This window comes from Phyllopteryx taeniolatus, chromosome 1 (assembly GCF_024500385.1).
Source record: "Phyllopteryx taeniolatus isolate TA_2022b chromosome 1, UOR_Ptae_1.2, whole genome shotgun sequence".
NCBI lineage: Eukaryota > Metazoa > Chordata > Actinopteri > Syngnathiformes > Syngnathidae > Phyllopteryx > Phyllopteryx taeniolatus.
This window is the reverse complement of record NC_084502.1, coordinates 36522332-36546380: the sequence shown is the minus strand read 5'-3', so window position 1 is coordinate 36546380 and position 24049 is coordinate 36522332. Positions and strand designations below refer to the sequence as shown.

At 40.7% G+C, this 24049-nt stretch overlaps 1 protein-coding gene across 1 annotated transcript in view; it reads right to left on the bottom strand.

Moving 5' to 3' along the window:
• plch2a (phospholipase C, eta 2a) overlaps positions 1 to 24049 on the bottom strand; it is a 53189-nt gene that overhangs the window by 10200 nt on the left and 18940 nt on the right. Inside the window, exons 9-18 of the mRNA XM_061792657.1 lie at positions 20020 to 20191; positions 17909 to 18016; positions 13177 to 13329; positions 11746 to 11844; positions 10435 to 10535; positions 9375 to 9463; positions 3951 to 4133; positions 3646 to 3753; positions 2752 to 2876; positions 2520 to 2604 (exon numbers count right to left, since the gene is read on the bottom strand). Of these exons, the coding sequence (XP_061648641.1) occupies positions 2520 to 2604; positions 2752 to 2876; positions 3646 to 3753; positions 3951 to 4133; positions 9375 to 9463; positions 10435 to 10535; positions 11746 to 11844; positions 13177 to 13329; positions 17909 to 18016; positions 20020 to 20191 (1223 nt within the window). The remainder of the gene's footprint in view (positions 1 to 2519; positions 2605 to 2751; positions 2877 to 3645; positions 3754 to 3950; positions 4134 to 9374; positions 9464 to 10434; positions 10536 to 11745; positions 11845 to 13176; positions 13330 to 17908; positions 18017 to 20019; positions 20192 to 24049) is intronic.

Below are 24049 nucleotides of genomic sequence, written 5' to 3'. Positions count from 1 at the left end.
AGGGTGTGTGTTTTTGTTTCCAGACAGGTGAAGCATGTCTCTTTGGGCTCAGCTCATCAAAAATACATCAGAACCCATTCAAAGATAGCAATGATGCACTTTTAACTTGGGCTTCATGAGCCTAGAAAATAATATAAACCATGATTTCCCTTTCCTTTGAACTGTCTCTTATGATTCAATGTGCAAATAGCATAACAAAAACACACCATCTCCCATGGTCAAGAGTAAAAATTTATCAGAAGGTGGTTGTGCTATTTCACACTACAGAAAGCTTTACCTTCTGTATGTGTCTTCACCGCTTTATGACAAGTAATAGATAACAGCAACATTTTCACATATACAATTGTCCCTCGCTATATCGAGGTTCACTTCTTGCAGTTTGAGCCAGGAGGAAAGAGTGCAAACAAGAATGTCCAAATTTTAAGATCATTTCAGACTTAATAAAAGAAGATAAAGTGCAATGTGCCTACTGCAAATTACAACTGGCTTACTGTAATTACACCAAGGTTAGAATAGTTTTGGATTTTCCATTATAGTTTTTTTTTTTTATTATTTTGAATTTATTCCTCAAATTCCGTTTGTTTTTAGAGCAGGTCTGTTAGTTTCTATTTTTTTTTTTTTAAATATGCTTTGTTTTAGTTTAGTTTTTATTAGTTTCAGTATTCTAGTTTTTTTATACAGGATATTTGTCAAGTGTAAGATATAAAGAAAAACTAAAAAAAATACAATTTTCCCAAAAAATTAACTTACTAACAGATGAACAACCATCCACAAATCATTTACAGGTACTATATAACAGTCCACAAAATTTGAAGTGTAAAAAGTGCAGTGCATAATACTGCTTCTAATGTTAGAATAGACCATTCATGAGACAGATGCTGTAGTATGACCTTTAAAAAAATAAAATAAAATCCAAGTACTTATTTGCATATTTTCCTTCCCTTGCTGCTAAATTGCAAACTTCTTGAGGACTTTCAAACTTGTGGCTGTTATTTCCCTTGAGAAGTGTTCCACACATACCACCCGCTTCCATTCCAAGCCTCTTGCTTGCATCTGCGAGAGTCATTGTCAAAATATTAGACAGATAGAAAGACAGACATGTACTATTTGTCCATATATGAACCAACAAAGGAGAGCATGTTTATTACTTAGCATCGTGTTTAGGACTCAGTTGAGTGACACACAAGCAGAGCAATATTAAATCAGTCAAATCTGTTGGGCGGCGCCTTACTAATGGCTGCTGCCTGATGGCATCATTTCTAGGCAACACACAGTGAAAGAACTACAATTCCCAAATGGCTGTTCGACCTTCTGTATGGCCATACCGAAATAAATACATTTGAAATCAACCCTGAAACCTCACGTATGAAATTAATTGACAAAGACAAAAACTAAGGATATTTTTGGTATAATTATAGTTAATTTTAGTTCATTTTGTAAACGTAAAATGTACTTTCAGTTATCGTTTTTAAAAAATTACTTTAATTTTTTATTTTATTTGTTTAACTAAAATGTTTTTTTTTCAATTTTAGTTTAAGATATTTTGTTACTTTTTGTTTACTATAATAACTGAGTCGCACAACTGCACATCTACAGTAAAGTAAGCATCATTAGCTACTTTATTATAGACTACCACAGCTAGTTAGAAAGAATTGTAATCCCTCCACCCATGGTGAAGGATAGACACAGTCGCACAGCGGGCACTTTCAATCACTTTATTGAACAAAGATAACAAAATAAACAAGCACATATTAACACATAACTTGCCGTTTTCCACAACTTACGCCAAGTAACTCAAACAGAGTGGCTAATGGTTTAGCCAGTTAACAACCAGACAAATCTACACTTTCATTCTTATTTTGATGCCCTTTAACAGGCCAGGTCCTGCCATTTAAAGTCACGCACATTCAGTCACAGATATAGTAAGGTAGAAAATAAGGATAGGGAACCCATACATACAGTATATATATGTATGGGTTCACTATCCTCACGTTTTATATAAATATATATACACACACACTAATTAATTAATTATATACCTAACAAAAACAGTATTGCAAGGGTGGTCTGGAGCGTAAGACCCATGATAAATGAGGGATTACTGTAGACACTATTAATCTGATTCAGCCTCCTAAATTGCTCTCCGTTGAGTATGGTTACAGGAGAGAATTCAATTGTCTATCGTTTTCCTCAATGTCTTACATTGCACATTAGACAGAAGCCATATCTTAGGCTCTGACATCTCCAATTATACAAGAACATGGCAGGTATGGTTATTATTGTGTATTGTACAAACCACAGAAATGGTATGAACCTATGTTACCATTTTATTAATCATTTATTCATTAATTGATTGTGCAAACCCTCCTTTACAAACAAAAACCTTGCCCAACTAACCCGTATGTTAAACAGAGAATTGAAAGATAAACCACGGTCCACAAACAACACTTCAGAAAGGCTGAAGATGAGTTGAAGTGTGAACAAGTTTAAATTAATCATTGTACTTCCCAGAAACTCACCGTTATCATCCACCACTCGAGTTTGCTCCTTGGAGCAGTCCACTGGAAGGCCAATGATCTCCACTTCCACAAAGGGATCAATGATCTGATGTGGGACGGGAACATAGCATAACAATATGATTTGAGTAAATTACCTAATTTCACTTAATGCCACTATGTTACTGATGCAAGTAAGTTTAACGTGAACATATGCATCCAAGTATTCTCCTGCGAAAACAAGCAAGTGTTCTACCTCTCCTCTGTCCCCCAGCATAGAGTCTTTGGGTTTGGGCAGCTGCTGTCCACTGATGATCTTCAGCACCAGTTGTTTCTTCATCTGACCTGGCAGTGGATCCTCCAAATTGGGGTTAAAGGCACCTGAAACGTACATCAAAAGCTGTTCACTTATTAGCTGTGAACATAATTGGTATGCTGTGCATAACGTGGAGGTCGGGCCCAAACCTCCCATGTTCAAATTTGGTAAATTTCAGATTTTTTTCACAAATCGATACTATTGGTCAGTCTCCTCGTGGGTATGCTATTTTTTTTAATTTTTATTTTTTATAAATTATTGACAAAGCTAAAGTGTTAAAAATGGCTTGCTCTCTTTAAGGATGCAATGTTAATGGTTCCAAAAACGTGCCTTTTTTGTTTTGTTTTCCGGAAAAGTGATGGCTTTGGAGATAGGAGGATTCCGCCCGATGTCATATTGTATATATGATACATACTGTATCTATGTATCTAGGGTTGAGGTTGTTGTATTTTTTTTTCTAGTCCATTCAACATGTTTAGTGTAAACTGCTATGCATTCCAGCGTGTGGCACAAGCTGAGTGAATGATTGTCACCCATGAATTAAGAGCCAACATTCTAATATGATAATGTCTGATTTAAGTCATTCACTGCCAGTCCTCCGTGTTAACATGAATATTTGAATTCAACAGCCGTCAAGGGCAGTGAATTAAGGTACAGTACATCATTTGTTTGTCGTTTCTTTGTGTCAAATGTGCGCATGGCACACTTCAAGTTAGGTGTACGAACAATCAAGAACCCGTTTTTCGATGTCAAGAAGTCAAAGGGAGAAGGAAAGATTGTTAAACACTATATAAAATACCTACATGAAAAATATTTCCATGTATGCAGACTCACCTTCACACATGCATCTGGGTTTGAGGATGAAACCACAGTTGCCATTGCTATAGAACTTGGCTCTGTTGAGCTGAAGTACCCGACCCTCAGACTGGTAGTTGAGTGCAACTGTAATTAAAGTCAATTACTACTATCAACAAGATGAACATCAGCCCACAAGGTGTTGTGACAACTTGTAAAGAAACAAAACACCAGCAACTGCAGCTGTACGATGAATAGTGAGCAGCAATAGTTACTGTACTGTATATAAACTTTATTTTTAAAGAGTAGAGGAGGTCAAAGTGGTGACGTGTGCAAGAGCGTACCAAGTTGGCAGCCTGCATTCCAGAAGGGCTGAGGGTTGAAGTTTGAAGAGTCCACACGATAGGAAGAGGGGTAGATGCGTGAGAGTTGTCGCTGGTTAAAGTGGTTGAAGGAGCTGGCTTTCTGCTGCATGACCTGATGGGCTTTGGTTTCACTCAGGGATGAAACCTGCCAGCTGCAATTAGCTGCCATTGATGACAAACAGACATAAGCAAATAATTTAAGAAAGACTGTCCAATTATAAGCAGCACATTATTTGGCAAAGACCTGAAGCAATTTCCCCATGGACTTGTTAGTAGCGAGTTACTGTGGTGAGATTTTGGGGAAAAAAATGAAAACAATAATACAATTCTCTGTAAGAAGGTGACTGCATGGTGAGCAGATCACACTGTATATTTTATTATATTGCATAATTTCTTACATTTATTTGAAAGCCAAATCTTTTCCTTTAGGCTTGTCCCGTTAGGGGTCGCCACAGCGTGTTATCCATTTCCATGTAAGCCTATCTCCTGCATCTTCCTCTCTAACACCAACTGCCCTCATGTCTTCCTTCACGACATCCATCAACCTTCTCAGCAGACTCAACCACGAACTCCCTAAATACAAGCAGCACATCGACTGTCCTACCGGGAAAATAACATTAAAGACCACTGCTATACTACACTAAATAACACATACCGTGCCAAACCTCGTGCAGCACTGGGCTTGTCTGATCACTGCTTATTTCACTTAATACCGAACGTAAATGCGTGAAGCCTACAGTGAAAACAATGTACGTACGTAAATGAAAGAACATAAATGCGTGAAGCCTACATTGAAAACAATGAAAAAGTGGACCAATGAAGCAAAGATAGAACTTCAAAGCTGTTTAGACTGCACAGACTGGCGTATCTTTGAAAATTCAGCTGCCAGCCTGAATTTGATGATGTGGACACATCCTGTATTAGTTTCTGTGGAGATGTGCGTGTACCAACAAAGTCATTTCGCACATTCAATAACAACAAGCCGTGGTTCACTGCCAAACTTAAGCAACTTCGCCAAGATACGGAGGACGCATATCAAAGCGGGGACAGGGCCCTGTATTATCACACTAGAAACTAGCTGACTAAAGAAATTTACATTGCAAAAAGAAACTATGCAGCAAAGTTGGAAAAACATTTTAACGCCAACGACTCTAAATCAGTCTGGCATGCATTACAATTGCTTACAAGCGAAGATCATCCCAAGATGAGAACAATAGTAGACCAGCCAACGACTTGAATACCTTCTACTCCGGATTTGAAAAGGACACTTTCACACCCCACACCCACCCAACCGGACCACCGACCACAATAACACCACTGACTTCTGCGTGAACCATCCACGAACAGGTTGTGAGACGCATCTTCAAACAACAAAAGATTAACAAAGCGGCAGGCCAAGACCATGTGTCCCCATCCTGCCTCAAAGTCTGCGCGGACCAGCTCGCTCCAGTCTTCAGACAGATCTCTGGAACTGTGCGAAGTACCATCCTGTTTCAAACACGCCACCATCATTCCAGTCCCCAAGAAACCTACAATCTCAGGTCTAAATGACTACAGGCCTGTCGCCTTGACATCTGTGCTCATGAAGTCCTTTGAACGTCTTGTCCTGGACCACCTCAAGAGCGTCACAGGTCCCCTGCTGGACCCCCTGCAGTTTGCCTAACGAGCAAACAGGTCTCCGGATGATGCAGTCAACACGGGACTGCACTTCATCCTAGAACACCTCGAAAGCGCGGGGACCTACGCGAGGATCCTGTTCGTGGACTTCAGCTCAGCGTTCAACACCATCATCCCTGAACTCATTTCCTCCAAGCTTCTCCAACTCAACGTCTCGCCTGCCATCTGCCAATGGATTTACAGCTTTCTGACGGGCAGGACACAGCAGGTGAGGCTGGGGGAGGCCACCTCATCCACACGCAGCATCAGGACTGGGGCACCCCAAGGTTTGTCCTCTCGCCGCTGCTCTACTCTCTGCACGAACGACTGCACCTCAACGCACCCGGCTGTCAAACTCATGAAGTTTGCAGATGACACCACTGTCATCGGCCTGCATATCGACAGGAAGTGGAGCGGCTGGAGCTGTGGTGCGGCCGACACAACCTGGAACTGAACACGCTCAAGACTGTAGAGATGATCGTGGACTTCAGGAGTCAACCTTCGCCACAGCTGCCTAGTGTCAACCGTCAAGACCTTCAAGTTCCTGGGAATTACAGTCTCTCAGGACCTGAAGTGGGCGATCAACATCAACTCCGTCCTCAAAATGGCCCAGCAGAGGATGTACTTCCTGCGGCTTCTGAGGAAGCACGGCCTGCCACAGGAGCTGCCGAGGCAGTTCTACACAGCAGTCATCGAATCAGTCCTGTGTTCTTCCATCACAGTCTGGTTTGGTGCTGCTACAAAAAAGGACAAACGCCGACTGTAACGGACAATCAAAACTGCTGAAAAGATTGTCGGTACTGCCCTACCCACCCTTGAGGACTTGCACGCTGCCAGAACTAAGACAAGAGCGTGCAAAATCCTCTTGGACCCTCCACATCCTGGTCACCAGCTTTTCCAGCTCCTTCCCTCTGGTAGGCGCTACCGATCAATGCAAACTAGAACTACCAGACATTCCAACAGCTTCTTCCCTCTTGCCATCAACTTCTTAAATAGCTAACCTACAATTCCATTGCAACATGCTGCCAATTTTTTTGTCTTGAGTTTGTTGTCACATTGCACATGCACATATACTCTGTCTTACTTTGACTTATTTTCATTCCTCTCCTTTCCAGTGCATGCCTCCACCTTTCTAACTGTTACTGCACCTGCTCCCTGCTTTCACTGCAGACCACAATGTCATCTGCGAACATCATGGTCCACGGGGATTCCAGTCTAATCTCACCTGTCAGCCTATCCATCACCACTGCAAACAGGAAGGGGCTCAGGGCTGATCCCTGATGCAGTCCCACCTCCACCTTAAATTCCTCAGTCACACCTACAGCACACCTCACCACTGTTTTGCTGCCCTCATACATGTCCTGTACTATTCAAACATACTTCTCTGCCACTCCAGACTTGCACATGCAGTACCACAGTTCCTTTCTAGGTACTCTGTCATAGGCTTTCTCTTGAGCTACAATGACACAATGTAGGTCCTTCTCACATTCTCTGTACTTTTCCATCAACATCCTTAAGGCAAATAATGCATCTGTGGTACTCTTTCTAGGCATGAAACCATACTGTTGCTCGCAAATACTCACATCTGTCCTCAGTCTAGCCTCCACCACTCTTTCCCATAACTCCATTGTGTGGCTCATCAATTTTATTCCTCTATAGTTCCCAATCTCTGCACATCACTCTTGTTCTTAAAAATGGGCACCAGCACACTCCATTCCTCCATTCCTCAAGCATCTACTCACCCTCTAGAATTCTGTTGAACAACCTGGCCAAAAACTCCACAGCCACCTCTCATAGATGCTTCCATACCTCCACAGGTTTGTCATCAGGACCAACTGCCTTTCCATTTTTCATCCTCTTTAATGCCTTTGTAACTTCCCCCTTACTAATCATTGCCACTTCCTGGTCCACCACACTTGCCTCGTCTACTCTTCCTTCTCTCTCATTTTCCTCATTCATCAACTCCTCCAAGTATTTTTTCCATCTATCCAGCACACTACTGGCACCAGTCAATATTTCCAACTCTATCCTCTATCTATTTCCAACCTGCTGGACATCCTTCGCTATCCCTCTTTCTGGCCAACCTCTATTTTTTTTTCTCCTTCTTTAGTGTCAAACCTGGCATACATTATACCATTATATAACTCTTGTCTGGCCTTTGCCACCTCTACCTTTGCCCTACGACGCATCTCCATGTATTCCTTTCCCGTTTCTTCGGTCCTCTCAGTGTCTCACTTCTTAGCTATCCTCTTTCCTTGTATGATTTCCTATACTTTGAGGTTCCACCACCAAGTCTCGTTCTCCCCTTTCCTACCAAGAGATACACCAAGTACTCTCTTGCCTGTCTCTCTGATCACCTTGGCTGTAGTGGTCCAGTCTTCTGGAAGCTCCTCCTGTCCACCGAGAGCTTGTCTCACCTCTTCTCTAAAAGCCATACAACCCTCTTCCTTTCTCAGCTTCCACCACATGGTTTTCTGCTCTGCCTTTGTCTTCTTAATCTTCCTCCCCACCATCAGTCATTTTACACAGCACAAATCCTATGCTGTTTGGCCACACTCTCTCCTACCAATACCTTACAGTCAGTAACCTCCTTCAGATTACACTGCACAAGATGTAATCCACCTGTGTGCTTCTACCTCCGCTCTTGTAGGTCAACCTATGTTGCAGCCTCTTCTGGAAAAAAAGTGTTCACTACTGTCATTTCAATCCTTTTGGCAAAGTCTACCATCATCTGTCCCTCCAAGTTCCTTTCCTGGATGCCAAACTTACCCATCACTTCTTCATCACCCCCGTTTCCTTCACCAACATGTCCATTACAATCTGCACCAATCACAACTCTCTCTCTGTCTGGGATGCTCAGAACTACTTCGTCTAGCTCCTTCCAGAATTTCTCTTTCACCTCTAGGTCACATCCTACCTGTGGGGCATAGCCACTAATTACATTATAAAAAACACCCTTAATTTGAGGTTTCAGCCTCATCACTCGATCTGATACTCTTTTCACCTCCAAGACATTATTAGCTAACTGTTCCAATAAAATAACCCCTACTCCATTTCCCTTCCCATCTTCACCATGGTAAAATAATTTGAACCCTGCCCCTAAAGTTCTAGCCTTACTGCCTTTCCACCTGCTTTCCGGAACACACAATATATCAACCTTTCTTCTAATCATCATGTCAACCAACTCCCGAGATATTCCTGTCATAGTCCCAACATTCAAAGTCCCCACATTCAGTTCTAGGCTCTGTGCTTTCCTCTTCTCTTTTTGCCTAAGAACCCGCTTTTCACCTCTCCTTTGTCTTCGACTCACAGTAGCTGAATTTCCACCGGTGCCCTGCAGGTTAATGGTGCCGGGGGCGGACGTTGTTAACACCGGGCCACGACCAATACGGTATGGAATTCTTTGGATGAAAGCTCATATTTGTTTGGCAAAGTTTTAAGCCAGATGCCCTTCCTGACGTAACCCTCTCCATTTATCTGGGCTTCAGTTTGCACTGGCTTATCCCCCCCCATAGGGCTACATTATTTGAAAGCCAAATACTTTTATTGTTTTAAATTATTCATGAGGCATTTCACAGTGATTCTGTTTTCGTCTTGCATCAGGATCATTGTTTACTGCCCTATGCTAAATAACATGGAATTTGATTGGTTCAATCTAGGTAATGTTACAGTAATAATTGGCATGTGTCTCTTATCTATGCAGTCAACTCAAGAATCTGAGTGTGCGGGCAAAAGCAGTGAACACACCTTGCGCTTCAACATCATACAGGCCCACAGAGCATGTGTATTTGACCAGGTCAGACAGGGCTCTGGATAACTTCATGGTTTTCTTCTTTCTGGAAATTGGAAATAAATGATAAATCAGACGTATTTAAATAATATTATTTAAAAAGCTTTTATTCATAGCAGGAACAGATGTTATTTCATCAAAAACTGTAGAAAGCAGTAGTTGGAAGTAACTGAGTACAAATACTTCATTACAGTACTTGACCACTGTAAATAGATGATTCAGGTATCGGTACTTTATTTGAGTATTTTCTTTTCTGATAACTTTTCCGGTTACTTCCGGTGTTCGGTTCTTGGCCCCCTTCTGTTTATCATTTATCTTCTTCCCCTTGGCAATATCTTCCGTAAATATATCCCTTTCCACTGCTACGCGGACCTCCTCTCTACACCACCATTGGGGTTTCGAGCCTTTAGCCGCCCCCCCCCCCCCCCCCCCCCCCCCACAGACCCCTCTGGAATGCCCTCCATCCTTCAAATCCCAGTTTACTACTAATTTGTTTGAACTTGTTTACATGATTTAATCTCCAATTCATTTGGTTCATTTTATTTGACCCACTGTTTACACTTTTATATTGAAATGTTATCTGTATGTTTTTATTCTCTGCACTTGTTCTATTGTTGTTGCTTCCTTGTTTTTATTTGCTTTGTAAGGTGACCTTGGGTGCTCATAAAGCCACCGATAAATAAAATTATTACTTTTAATCCCTAAATTTGAAAACATTTGTCAAATTGATCAAAATATGCTCATTACTTTTTTCAACCATGTTGGATGACGACATGACGTAACAAAGACCTAAATAGAGAGTGGTAAAGTCAACCATGGTTGATAGTTTTGATTGATTGATTAAGATTTTAGGGAATTTTAGGCCAGAACAGGAACCAGGGAGAATTAACAACAATGACGTAACAGATTTGGAGAAGCAAGATATTCCCTATCCCAAAATATTACAGCAATATATAAAGTATACGTGCACTGTAGAGAATAAAAGTCACGTTTGTGTTCATTGTGTGTGTGTCTTACTTGTTGTGATGTAGGGGTGCTCGTGATGCACTGCTGGAACTTTCTTGGTCCGTATCTGTGTCTTCCAAGCTTGAGGTCTTCTTCATCTTATTTATTTTTTTCTGTTATGGTAACAGCACAGAATGAAATTGATTGTCTTCATTGGGAATAACTCATTATTGTGAACATTTTGTACAGTGAAGTCACTCATATTCACGCTTCAGCATTCGCCTTGTTGCAGATTATTGGAGAGGGAAGGCATCCTCCGTTATCCGCTGAAAAATGCACCTATTCGCTGTTTTTGTGCTCAGGTCAAAGCCACATCTAATATAAAGATATTGTTTCTGGTGGTATCTTGGTGCCAAGCAACTATGTTAAACTAAAGGGGTTTATTTAGTCAGGCCATATCCTTGTTTCATAGAAAAATAGTGCTTTGCCGCTATCTTGTGGCATCTATAGGCAATTACAAACATTTTTAGGCTGGTGTCTTATTACTCACTGACGTTCACTATTGTGATCCCTATCCCCACGAATAGAGAGAATTTACTGTACAGTAGACCCCGCATACTCGCAGTTCGGCACCCGCGGATTCACATATTTGCATAAATCTTTTTTTTCTTTTCTTTTTTTTATTTTTGGGGGGGGGGACTAACCCCAAAAAAACTTATTTGCAGGTCATCCTGACTTAAGAATTTTGGGGGTTTAGGAAAAAAATGTTTTTGTATATTTATATATATATATATATATATATATATACACACACTATTTTTTTCAGTGAGTGTCAGTTTTCTGCAATTATAATGAGCGTCAGTTATCCGCGGATTTTTGGTATTAGCGGTCCAGCCTGGTCCATATCCCCCACGAATCGCAGGGGTCCATTGTATTTGCCTTTTTTTCGGGTGTGTGTTTATTTGTATTTGTAAAATTTTGAGGATGTGTGCATACCTGAGAATGTGTGCTGAGTGTCAGTTTTCTGGTTTGGGGAAAAAATAAATAAATATTGCAGTAGAGCATATCTGAATGGATAACACGAACCTTGAAGCTGAAGGGCTGCAGTAGCCAGAGGCCCCATTGAATACCACTCTGAGACGGATAGGTTTAATAGATACCAATTGAGCATTATTTAAGAGGTGCAACCAACCTTACTATTGTTGCCAAGAAGAGAATTTACTGTGTGTGTCAAAAGGAGTTGTTGTTGATTCCTCCTCTTATTCATTTTCATCTACTAGGTTTGAAAAGGATTTCCCAGTACAAAGGTGTCCACACAGGTGTTACTATAAAGCTTCCAAAAATTGTGAGGGCAGAACAAACAGAAGCAGACAAAAAGCAAACCTTGCGTTTTGAGAAGCTCCCAATGAACGAGTGGCCGGTGCGCTTATTGCTGCTGGTGTTGGCCTCGTCCGACGTGACTGATCCATCCTGCCCTTTAGCCTGTCAGAAGGAGTGAGTGACACACATTTTGGGAATGTGACATCAGTACTATTTTCTGGAAGGTGTAAGGTAATAATGATGAGTTGACTGTAAATTACTCTATAAAGCTTCACAAATGCATACACTGACAATCGTGTTCTTATGGTAATTTAATAAGACTATCGACAGTGTAATGGACACGCCATTAAAGATGAAACCGAGCACCCCCAGTCTCATGCTGTTCCACATACCTCCCTCGGCTGCCCCGCGGAGCCAGTCTGTATACACAAAATACATCTAAAGAAAGTCTGGTCCACGTATCAAAGGAGGAGCACGGGAGATTCAACTTCGAACACAGACGCTAAGTGAATTACAAGCCCAGGAGCATCAAAGCTGAGACACAGACATCTGGTTTCGGACCAGAACACTAAATTAATTAACTTCCACCACCAGCCAGCCTGAAGAGGTTCATCAACAAAGACTTCTCCTTCGTGCTGTATTCTGTGACACCTGCCCATCTGGGCTGGGACAATGGACGGGGCACTAGCGACATCCACAGGTGGTGGAAAATCAATGCAAACCTGGATTAACTAATCACAGTCTTCACTGGACTTGAATGTGACCTAATATTTTAAGAACTTTACACAAATGCCACTAGTGACTGTATTTCTGCAAATTTGAATGTCTGATGTCAAATCTATTGTCAACTGAACCGGATGAAGTGTTTCACCCCACACAACACGAATGCCACATTGCAAATATGACAGTGTTCTCAACAATCACATACACTTGAAACATTTGTTACAGGGATTAAAGAGGATGGATAAAAGGTTTGTCGTCACTTTGTCCTGAAGTTTTATAAGTCTAAAAAGTGACGTGGTTCCCCTTTACAAGATAAAATAGCTTGATTTATAATGCTGTAATTTAAAATTATGCTAAACCGGAAGTAATGCAGGGGTCGCTTCCTGCTTGTTCTTTTCTCCGAAAGCAATTACGGTACATTTTTATTCAACTCATATACGCTACAATAGAGTAATACATATAGGTGGAAAACATCCTTTTATTGTGAGTAAAAAAAAATGATTTGTTAACTTACTAATGAATGGCATTTTTAAAAGTACATTATTGTTGATGTTTATGTATGTTCATTAATGCTAAGCAGATGTAATGTTGCTGGAAAACATAATGTGGATCCTCGATGTTCCAAAAATGTTTTCATGAGAGTACATACACAAGTTATGACTAGACTATCATGAGCAAAAATTATTGGGCAGGTTTGATTTTTTTAGCATGAGTAATTGGATTTTAGCCTTGTATTTACCATCTACTGTATGGATATTTAATCTGACATACCTTCGAGCCAGTTTCATCTAAATGCCCAGCGGGTGGAAGTGCCGCGATTGTAAAACTGTCTGGGTCTTCTCTGTCTCGAATCTTCGACTCTTTCATCAGGTTATCCAACTTTTTCTTAGCTATGTTCTCCACTTGCTTCCTGGCAGACATCTGCTGGAGGCGGGTAAAAACGTAATGAAATAAAAAAGCAGTGATGAAAAAAGGGAAAACACTTTTTTGAGACAAACCGTATGGCTACATGTAGAAATTTAATAGACTTGTACCCAGATTCAACATGCAGTGGGTACAGAAAGTATTCAGACCCCCTTAAATTTAACATTTAAACTTTGTTATATTGCAGCCATTTGCTAAAATCATTTAAGTTAATTTTTTCCCTCATTAATGTACACACAGCACCCCACAAAAAAAAAAAAAACGAATTGTTGAGATTTTTGCAGATTTATTAAAAAAGAAAAACTGAAATATCACACAACCAAAAGTATTCAGACCCTTTGCTCAGTATTTAGTAGAAGCACCCTTTTGAGCTAATACAGACATGAGTCTTTTGGGGAATGATGCAGTTTTTCACACCTGATTTGGGGATCCTCTGCCATTCCACCTTGCAGATCCTCTCCTGTTCTGTCAGGTTGGATGGTGAACGTTGGTGGACAGCCATTTTCGGCTCTCTCCAGAGATGCTCAATTGGGTTTAAGTCAGAGCTCTGGCTGGGCCATTCAAGAACAGTCACGGAGTTGTTGTGAAGCCACTCCTTCGTTATTTTAGCTGTGTGCTTAGGGTCATTGTCTTGTTGGAAGGTGAACCTTCGGCCCAGTCTGAGGTCCTGAGCATTCTGGAGAACATTTTCGTCTAGGATATCCCGATATTTGTACTTTCCATCGATTGCAACCAGTGGTCCTGTCCCTGCAGCTGAAAAACATCCCCACAGCATGATGCTGCCACCAACATGCTTCATGTTGGGACTGTATTAGCCAGGTGATGAGCAGTGCCTGGTTTTCTCCACACTTTCCGCTTAAAATTAAGACCGAAAATTTCTATCTTGGTCTCATCAGACCAGAGAATCTTATTTATCACCATCTTGGAGTCCTTTTTTTTTTTTTTTTTAGCAAACTTTCATGTGTGTTGCACTGAGGAGAGGTTTCCGTCAGGCCACTTTGCCATAAAGCCCCGACTGGTGAAGGGCTACACTGATGGTTGACTTTCTAGAACTTTCTCCCATCTCCCGACTGCATCTCTCGAGCCACAGTGATATTTGTGTTCTTCTTTACCTCTCTCACCAAGGCTCTTCTCCCCCGACTGCTCAGTTTGGCCAGACGGCCAGCTCTAGGAAGGGTTCTGGTCATCCCAAACGTCTTCCATTTTAGGATTATGGAGGACACTGTGCTCTTAGGAACCTTAAGTGCAGCAGACATTTTTTGTAACCTTGGCCAGATCTGTTCCTTGCCACAATTCTGTCTCTGAGCTCTTCAGGCAGTTCCTTTGACCTCATGATTCTCATTTGCTCTGACATGCACTGTGAGCTGTTAGGTCTTATATAGACAGGTGTGCGGCTTTCCTAATCAAGTCCAATCAGTATAATCAAACACAGCTGGACACCAATGAAGGTGTAGAACCATCTCAAGGATGATCAGAAGAAATGGACAGCACCCGAGTTGAATATATGAGTGTCACAGCAAAAAGTCTGAATACTTACGGCTGTGTGATATTTCAGTTTTTCTTTTTTACAACCCCAATATATATATATATATATATATATACACACACACACACATCAACCCTAATTCCAATGAAGTTGGGACGTTGTGTTAAACATGAATAAAAACAGAATACAATGATTTGCAAATAATGTTCAACCTATATTTAATTGAATATACTACAAAGACAAAATATTTAATGTTAAAACTGATAAACTTTACTGTTTTTAGCAAATAATCATTAACTTGGAATTTTATGGCTGCAACACATTCCAAAAAAGCTGTGACAGGTGGCAAAAAAGACAGAGAAAGTTGAGGAATGCTCATCAAACACCTGTTTGGAACATCCCACAGGTGAACAGTCTAATTGGGAACAGGTAGGTGCCATGATTGGGTATAAAAGGAGCTTCCCTGAATTGCTCAGTCAAGCAAAAATGGGGCGAGGTTCACCTCTTTGTGAACAAGTGCGTGAGAAAATAGTCAAACAGTTTAAGGACAATGTTCCTCAACGTACAATTGCAAGGAATTTAGGGATTTCATCATCTACAGTCCATAATTTCATCAAAAGGTTCAGAGAATCTGGAGAAATCACTACATGTAAGCGGCAAGACCGAAAACCAACATTGAATGTCTGTGACCTTCGATCCCTCAGGCGGCACTGCATCAAAAACCCACATCAATGTGTACAGGATATCACCACATGGGCTCAGGAACACTTCAGAAAACCATCCGTAAGTGCAACTTAAAACTCGACTATGCAAAGCAAAAGCCATTTATCAACAACACCCAGAAACACCACCGGCTTCTCTGGGCCCGAGCTCATCTCAGACGAACTGATGCAAAGTGGAAAAGTGTTCTGTGGTCCGGCGAGTCCACATTTCAAATTGTTTTTGGAACTTGTGGACGTCGTGTCCTCCAGGCCAAAGAGGAAAAGAACCATCCGGACTGTTATGGACGCAAAGTTCAAAACCCAGCACCTGTGATGGTATGGGGCTGTGTTAGTGCCAATGGCATGGGTAACTTACACATCTGTGAAGGCACCATTAATGCTGAAAGGTACATACAGGTTTTGGAGAAACATATGCTGCTATCCAAGCAACGTCTTTTTCATGGACGCCCATGCTTATTTCAGCAAGACAATGGCAAACCACATTCTGCACGCGTTACAACAGCGTGGCTTCGTGGTAAAAGAGGACAGGTACTTGACTGGCCTGCTTGCAGTCCAGACCTGTCTCCCATTGAAAATGTGTGGCGCATTATGAAGCCTAAAATATGACAATGGAGACCCCGGTCTGTTGAACAGCTGAAGCTGTACATCAAGCAAGAATGGGAAAGAATTCCACCTACAAAGCTTCAACAATTAGTGTCCTCAGTTCCCAAACGTTTATTGAATGTTGTTAAAAGAAAAGATGATATAACACAGTGGTAAACATGACCCTCTCCCAGCTTTTTAGGAACCTGTTGCATAAAATAAAATTCTAAGTTAATGATTATTTGCTAAAAACGATAAAGTTGATCAGTTTGAACATTAAATATCTTGTCTTTGTTGTGTATTCAATTAAATATAGATTGAACATGATTTGCAAATCGTTGTATTCTGTGTAGAGTTTGCATGTTCTCCCCGCGCCTGCGTTAGTTTTCTCCGGGCACTCCAGTTTCCTCCCACATCCCAAAAACATGCATGGTAGGTTAATTGACAACTCTAAATTGCCCGTAGGTGTTAATGTGAGTGCGAATGGTTGTTTGTTTGTACATGCCCTGCGATTGGGTGGCAACCAGTTCAGGGTGTACCCCGCCTCCTGCTCGATGATAGCTGGGATAGGCTCCAGCACGCCCGCGACCCTAGTGAGGAGAAGCGGCTCAGAAAATGGATGGGTGGATGTATTCTGTTTATATTTATGTTTAACACAACGTCCCAACTTCATTGGAATTGGGGTTGTAATAAATCTGCAAAAAATTCAACAATTCTGGGTTTTTTTTCTGTCAACTTGGGGTACTGTGTGTACATTGAGGGGAAAAAAATAACTTAAATGATTTTAGCAAATGGCTGCGATATAACAATATTGCAATATAACAAAGAGTGAAAAATTTAAGGCGGCACGGTGGCCGACTGGTTAGAGCGTCAGCCTCACAGTTCTGAGGAGTGGGGTTCAATCCCCGGCCCCGCCTGTGTGGAGTTTGCATGTTCTCCCCGTGCCTGCGTAGGTTTTCTCCGGGCACTCCGGTTTCCTCCCACATCCCAAAAACATGCATTCATTGGAGACTCTAAATTGCCCGTAGGTGTGCGTGTGAGTGTGAATGGTTGTTTGTTTGTATGTGCCCTGCTATTGGCTGGCAACCAGTTCAGGGTGTACCCCGCCTCCTGCCCGATGATAGCTGGGATAGGCTCCAGCACGCCCGCGACCCTAGTGAGGAGAAGCGGCTCAGAAAATGGATGGATGGATGGATGAAAAATTTAAGGGGGTCTGAATACTTTCCGTACCCACTGTATAGCTGAAGGTGCTTAAAAAACATGCACAGATGAATTATAATTTGTAATTCATACATTTCAAGTGGATAATGCATGGTTCTTGATGTGCACTATATATAAATATCTACTGTATATAGATGACAGGCTGACTTTATGAAGCTGCTTTAAAATGTGATTACCCTACCACAATTATGCCCATGCTAATGGTAGCCACATGATGGCAGAGTTTAGCTGCAAAGCAACTGATTCAAGTGTTGAGCCTTACTGTATTTATGTGCACAAAGTAAATACGATGGGTCAGTTTTTCACATCAAGGAATGTATTTAACTAATTGTTACCTGATAGATTGCACAAACAGGTGTCTGAACAACTGACATTTCCAAATGTTATTTCACCACCAATAAAATTCAGATTAATGCATCGTGAGGTATACATAAATTGGAGAAAGGCTTAGACATTCAATTTTCATTAAAGCAAATACCATTGAATAGGAAACAGACAAAGTTCACATTCCAGTGTCAGATTCTTAACCTGATTTCAGTAAAAAAAAAGAAAAAAAGGTCATACATACATCCCCATTCATCAGCTTGCAGTCATCCTCCATCTCATCTGCACTGTCTTCATCTGACACATCGCCCTCCTCTGCGTTTTCATCAATGTTTGGAGGTAATTTTTTACCCTGATTGAAAAAAATGTGTGATATTCAGAAAAATAATTGCAGACAAACAAAAATATTGAGCAAATTGCATAGGATTGAGAATGTAATAGTATCCTTGCAAAGTGTATTTTGCATTACGTTACTACAGGAAATACAAATTAGTAAACAAGCATCTGGTGACTAAAAAGAAAAAGCTGAAGAAATTAAACAAGAATGTGTTAGGTAACACTCAGAACATGTCATCAATAAAACATCACTTCTTTGGCTGTGTTTAGTAGCCCACTAAATTCATCCTCAGCATCCTCGTGCTCTCAGTTTTTGGTCATTCTCAGTGTTCCCATCAATATGGAACCTTGCAATCTTAAATTTCAGTTCATTAGTGCAGCTCAAGCAGTCGCTTCTTCCAAGTATCAAAAATTGAGCTTCCACCTACTGTACAGTGCATTGCATGATCAGTTCAGTTCAATAAGATACAGTAAGCCATAGATGCACAGTAGCCTGCAGCATGTCTCGTAAAACCTTGGTGGTACATTCTGAAGCTAACTTCAGTAATGCAGCCTCATCATGAAGTTTGTGGCATTTTCAGTGCTCTCACACTGATGCCATTACTATACAGTATATAATACTGCTGAGTGGACACACAAGTCGTGGTTCTGGAGCAGCAAGTAGGTTGAGACATTTATGTCATGCCAGGTATTGGCACAGAGCCTTCTCTTCACTGAAAGCATTCGGTGGCAGTGCCACCTCATTAACTTCTGCACGATACATCTGTGCCCTGCCAGCGGAGGGCAGGTTACCGTTACTAGCATGATCTGCGATTGAATCTTGGCTTCAGCCTTTCTGTGAGGAGTTTGCATGTTCTAACCGTGCTAGCGTCGATTTTCTCCGGCGTCCTCCCACATTCCAAAAACATGCAAGTTTGGTTAATTAAAGAAACTAAATCGCCAACAGGCACTAATGTGAGTGTGAATGTTGTTGTTGTCTATATGTGCTCTGCGATTGACTGGTGAACAGGCCAGCGAGTACCCCGCTCCTCACCCCAAGTCAGCTTCAATGTAGAGGTGGCAAAAGTGTTCACACTCAGTACTTAAGTAAAAATAATCTTTACTGTCAATTACTGTCAATACAATACACATTTTTTATAACATGGCAGAACGGAAAAAAAGACATCAACACAGAAAATAGTTTCCTCTTTTAGTAACATAGTGCTCATACCAAGAGGAAGAAGAAGGGGGAGAAAAAAAGAAGTCACGTTAGTCTAGTTACGTTTTTGTACAAGAGCTAGTCTTGGCTCGACATTTATACCATCAACAATGTATTGTCATAGCTTTGCTAACATTGTGAACTAAGAAACAAACACAAAAAATCCTAAATTAGCTAGTGACAACAACTGAAACATGTTCGACTAAGAATTTTTGAACACCAGGAGCTTGTGATTTTTAGGCTGGCACAAGAGAACGCATTTGCCGCAAACCACTCGGAGCTGAAAACATCTAACAATGATCTAAAATCAAGCCATAAATAAGGAATATCTTGTTTCTCTAAATCTATTGCCTTCAATTAATGCTCACCGGTTCACATTCCTCCATGTCGCTGCGGTCCCTTCTTTCTGCCTTATGCAGTAAAGACTCCAAGATCTCAATCAATCAAGATCGAAACCATAGTTGACTTTAACTCTATGTTTGTCATGTCCTTATCTATGTTAGTTGAAAAAATTAACCACCCTATTTTCACAAAGGTGTGAGAAGGATTCTGATGACTTTTTAGTTCTAAAAAGTCATCAGAATGCTTTTTTAATAAAGTACAGATACCGAAAAAAAAAAAATAGTTACTGTACAGAGATTATTTTCTTACTTATTAGTTCAGCATCAACTGAAGTTACCGCCATTGTCGCTTCACAAACTTGACCAATTAAGACCACTTCACTTTTCAGAATCTCCTACCTTTGAAGTGTAGGTTGAAACGGCAAGGTCTAATGCTTCTGGGTTGAAGTAGGTTACAGCTCACAAACACACTTGACTTACTTTAACAAGGATCTTTCCCTTAAGGTTTTCTGGAGAGGGTAGCCATCCAGACTCTTTTGCTTTGATGTTGGAAACATTGAGTTTGTCCCCCAGAATATCAATGAGGTACTGGGCCATCTTTTTTTGTTGAGGGACACTGCAGTGGTTCTCTATGGACAGGATGACTGGGAAACTGGTAGGAGGCAGAAAGTGACACACAGGAGACTTGTGTTATGAGGTTGAAATGTTGGAGAAGATGCACATAATAGGGTGTCATTTGTTTGGAATGTTATGCAACTGGGTCCACAAGGTTGATGTGATTTAGAAATCTATCATCTATCTTGGGTGGTTGATATGCATTGAGAGTTGAAATATGATGGGAAGTGACAAGCACCATTGCTCCACTGCTGGAACTGAATATCATAGCACCTGACAGTATAATGGCAGGGGTCTACTTCAGCAGCTATTGTTTCATTTTGTCTCTGCTATGCATGTACAACTATAGTTCCACACTAAACCAAACTGTAGGTAACTTTGAAATTGCCAATAATCATCAAAGTGCAAATACTATTATTGTCTCATTCAGTTTTATTTTGACCTATTCATGAACATAAGTTGAGAGATAATGCAATATCTCAAACAATGTATTAAATCAAGACAAATGTATCCACTATAGGCACCTGCAATACTCGTCAACAGTCACTGCAGCAATGATCAATGAACACATTTTGTAATGCACTTAGGAATGGTTTTGATTATGTAGGAATGGTTATGATTATGGACAGTACAGAAATGAACAAACAGAACAAGTTTTTTCCTGTGCTTATTTTATTACATCGATGACCATCAATTCCTTTTTAATGTGTGTGTAATGATCAGTGATATACACTGTACAGGTACGCTAAAGCACAATAGAGTCTTTGCTGTCTAGGGTGCGGGACTCTTCACAAGTGAGATGGCAGCTTTTCATTCCAATTTTGCCCATGACAGCCCTCTGCAGAGCCTTTCTTCATCTGTTCACTAGAAAATCTGATTGTCCTTTGAATTTAAAAGAATCCTTTGATTTGACTTCCTTTGACCGATTTCAGGTGGGTGTTCATGATAATGTTTTCAAAAACACAAAAGGATGAAAATCTCAGCAAATAGAGTATTTCTCTGCCTTTCGCTCTAAAAATAGAGCTTTTCTGCACATCCTCCAGACTGTGTGCATGTCGATGGGATTATCACCTTCTGATGCAGCTATCTTGAACGAGAAGGAGGGCGGCGCTCCTTGTACACATACAATACTTCTCTTGGCATGTAAATAGGCATGACTGCATCTCTACATTTGGATATGTTATTGATCATCCTTGCACACAGATGGCAAAATATTTACCCAAAACTTGGATGCTACTGTGGCGTGATGGATAAATGTGAAAGTAATGTCATTCATGAGCCACAGCCTTCACAGTCACAACAACCATACACAAACACCCATGGCAGACTTATGATGTTAATGCATTAAAAAGCACACACCACCACCACAAAACCAAAAGACAGATAATCTGAAATGACACTCTGCCTATTCTAGTTGTGCATGTTTAGAGAATCTATTATACTTACACTTCTATGATTTGATCAGCTACATTTGTGCAACAAAAAGAGATAGAATACATCCACAATGCTGTCGCTAGACTATTAAGCTCCACAAAACGACATGAGCACATCACACCATTCCTTGCTGCCCTTCACTGGCTATATGTGAGTTTCAGAATAGATTTTAAGATGGTCGTTTGGGGCTTTTCTCGCAGTTCATGAATCCCATCTGGTGTCCAAAGGTGATCGAGCACTTTCAAACTCCGCGTCTATGGAAGTCTGCCTTGTGACCTCAGACAGAGTTTTGCTTCTATAAAAATAAATAAATTAATTAATTAATTAAAAAAAAAAAAAAAAATAGCTATTTTATCACCTGGCTTTTAGGTAGTTGATTGTATTGCTTTGTTGATTTATGCATATGTATTTTATTATTTCAAAATGTTTCATTGTGGATGGTACAGCAATTTGTAACATGTTTATAAAACTGCAATAGAAATAATGTCACACATTCTTTTTACTATTACTATTATTAGTAGTAGTAGTAGCAGTAGTATTAGTAGAAGTAGTGGTAGTGACTGTGTTTTTATGTTTATATGTCTCAAAAGTATTCACTGTGTCTGTTGTCGTACTAGATTAGCTCCAACTACCGGAGACAAATTCCTTGTGTGTTTTTGACATACTTGCCCAATAAAGATGATTCTGATGATTCTGATTGTAGTAGTAGTAGTTGTTGTTGTAACAGAAGTAGTATTGTAGTAGTATTGCTTAAATCAGCTGGGATTAGCTCTAGCTCAAACATGACCCCGAAAAGGTTAAGCGTTACAGAATTATATTTACCGGTACTTATAAACTGTACTCATTATTGTCCCACAAGGAAAAATTCAACTCACACACTGTTGTGTACTTTATGTTGCACAACACACAGTGACCCAGATCACACACATGCACAGTGGCAGAGAGCGCTGCACCATTTGAGCTGGGCTGGCGGGGACGATGCCTAGCTCAAGGGCAGCTCGACAGTAGCCGGCAAGCAGACAAGCATCTCTCCAACAGCTTGATGCCACTTTTACATTTTTCAGCCGTAGTCGGACTCAAACTCATGTCCTCAGACTCCAAAACCCAACTTCTTACAGACTGAGCTACTGATGAATGGATTACGATGCCAAATTAAAGGTATTCACTTGCGTTCCTGGACAGGAAGGGGAAAAAAAAAGTTTTTGTGGTTGAATGCTATGCTTGATTAATTTCCACTTTCTCGGAGAGGCCCAGCAAGCCTGGTCAAATATGGGTAAAAAAAAAAATAAATAAATAAAATTTGATTTCAGTTTGAAATTCCTCATTCCTCTCCAAAATGCTAATGGTCAACCTTGAACATTTTGAAAGATTTCTGAAGTATTTATGTTGTCTTGTTTTTCTTGCAGGTGGTGGAATACATTTATTAAGCACTGCATGTCACAGAAGAATAAAATGCAAATGAAAGCAAGCCCCATATTGGTGCTCTTTATGTAATAATGCAATTCATTATATTGGTGTTAAAAACAACAGAAATTTAGGGTACTTTCGGATATTCAATCTGACGACTCTACTATGCGAGTGCAGTGTTATGAAAAGGTCGGGCGCGCTCCCTTTCTTCGAATTTATGAACAACCACCTTGCTTGAACAATTTGCTTGAACAGCCTCCATGGTCGTCCTGTCTGACAGTATTTGACATATTTGTGTGCAACTTAATCTTACAGTATGTTCCAAAGTGTCATATTTATCAGTGTTTAAGGAGCCAAAATCTTCTTTTCTTTGTATATCACAGTAGTTAAATTAGACATGTTCTCATCCACGAGCTACCAGAAAAATAACATATTACACGGAAATACTGCCTCACAGTTCTGAGGACCGGGGTTCACGCCCCGGCCCCGCCTGTGTGGAGTTTTCATGTTCTCCCCGCGCCTGCGTGGGTTTTCTCCAGGCACTCCGGTTTCCTCCCAAATCCCAAAAACATGCATGGTAAGTTAGTTGACAACTCTAAATTGCCCGCAGGTGTGAATGTGAGTGCGAATGGTTGTTTGTTTGTATGTGCCCTGCGATTGGTTGGCAACCAGTTCAGGGTGTACCCCGCCTCCTGCCCGATGATAGCTGGGATAGGCTCCAGCACGGCCGCGACCCAAGTGAGGAGAAGCAGCTCAGAAAATGGATGGATGGAAATACTATTATTAGTTGTAAATGCAGATCTGTCCCTTCACAGGTTTATAATCCTACAGCCTGTCAAATCATCACTGAATATAGAGTGCCATATTATTGTATGTTGCTGGGGATGTCTACCAAATGCTTTTCAAAGAATAGCACACATTTAGTCTTATGAGATGGTTCATGTTTCTTATGAACATATATAAATATTTTTATTTTCTGGGATTTTTAATGATATACTGTATGTCACTATATGATTATACACAGTATGGCAGGTTGAGAGTAACAAATGTGGAG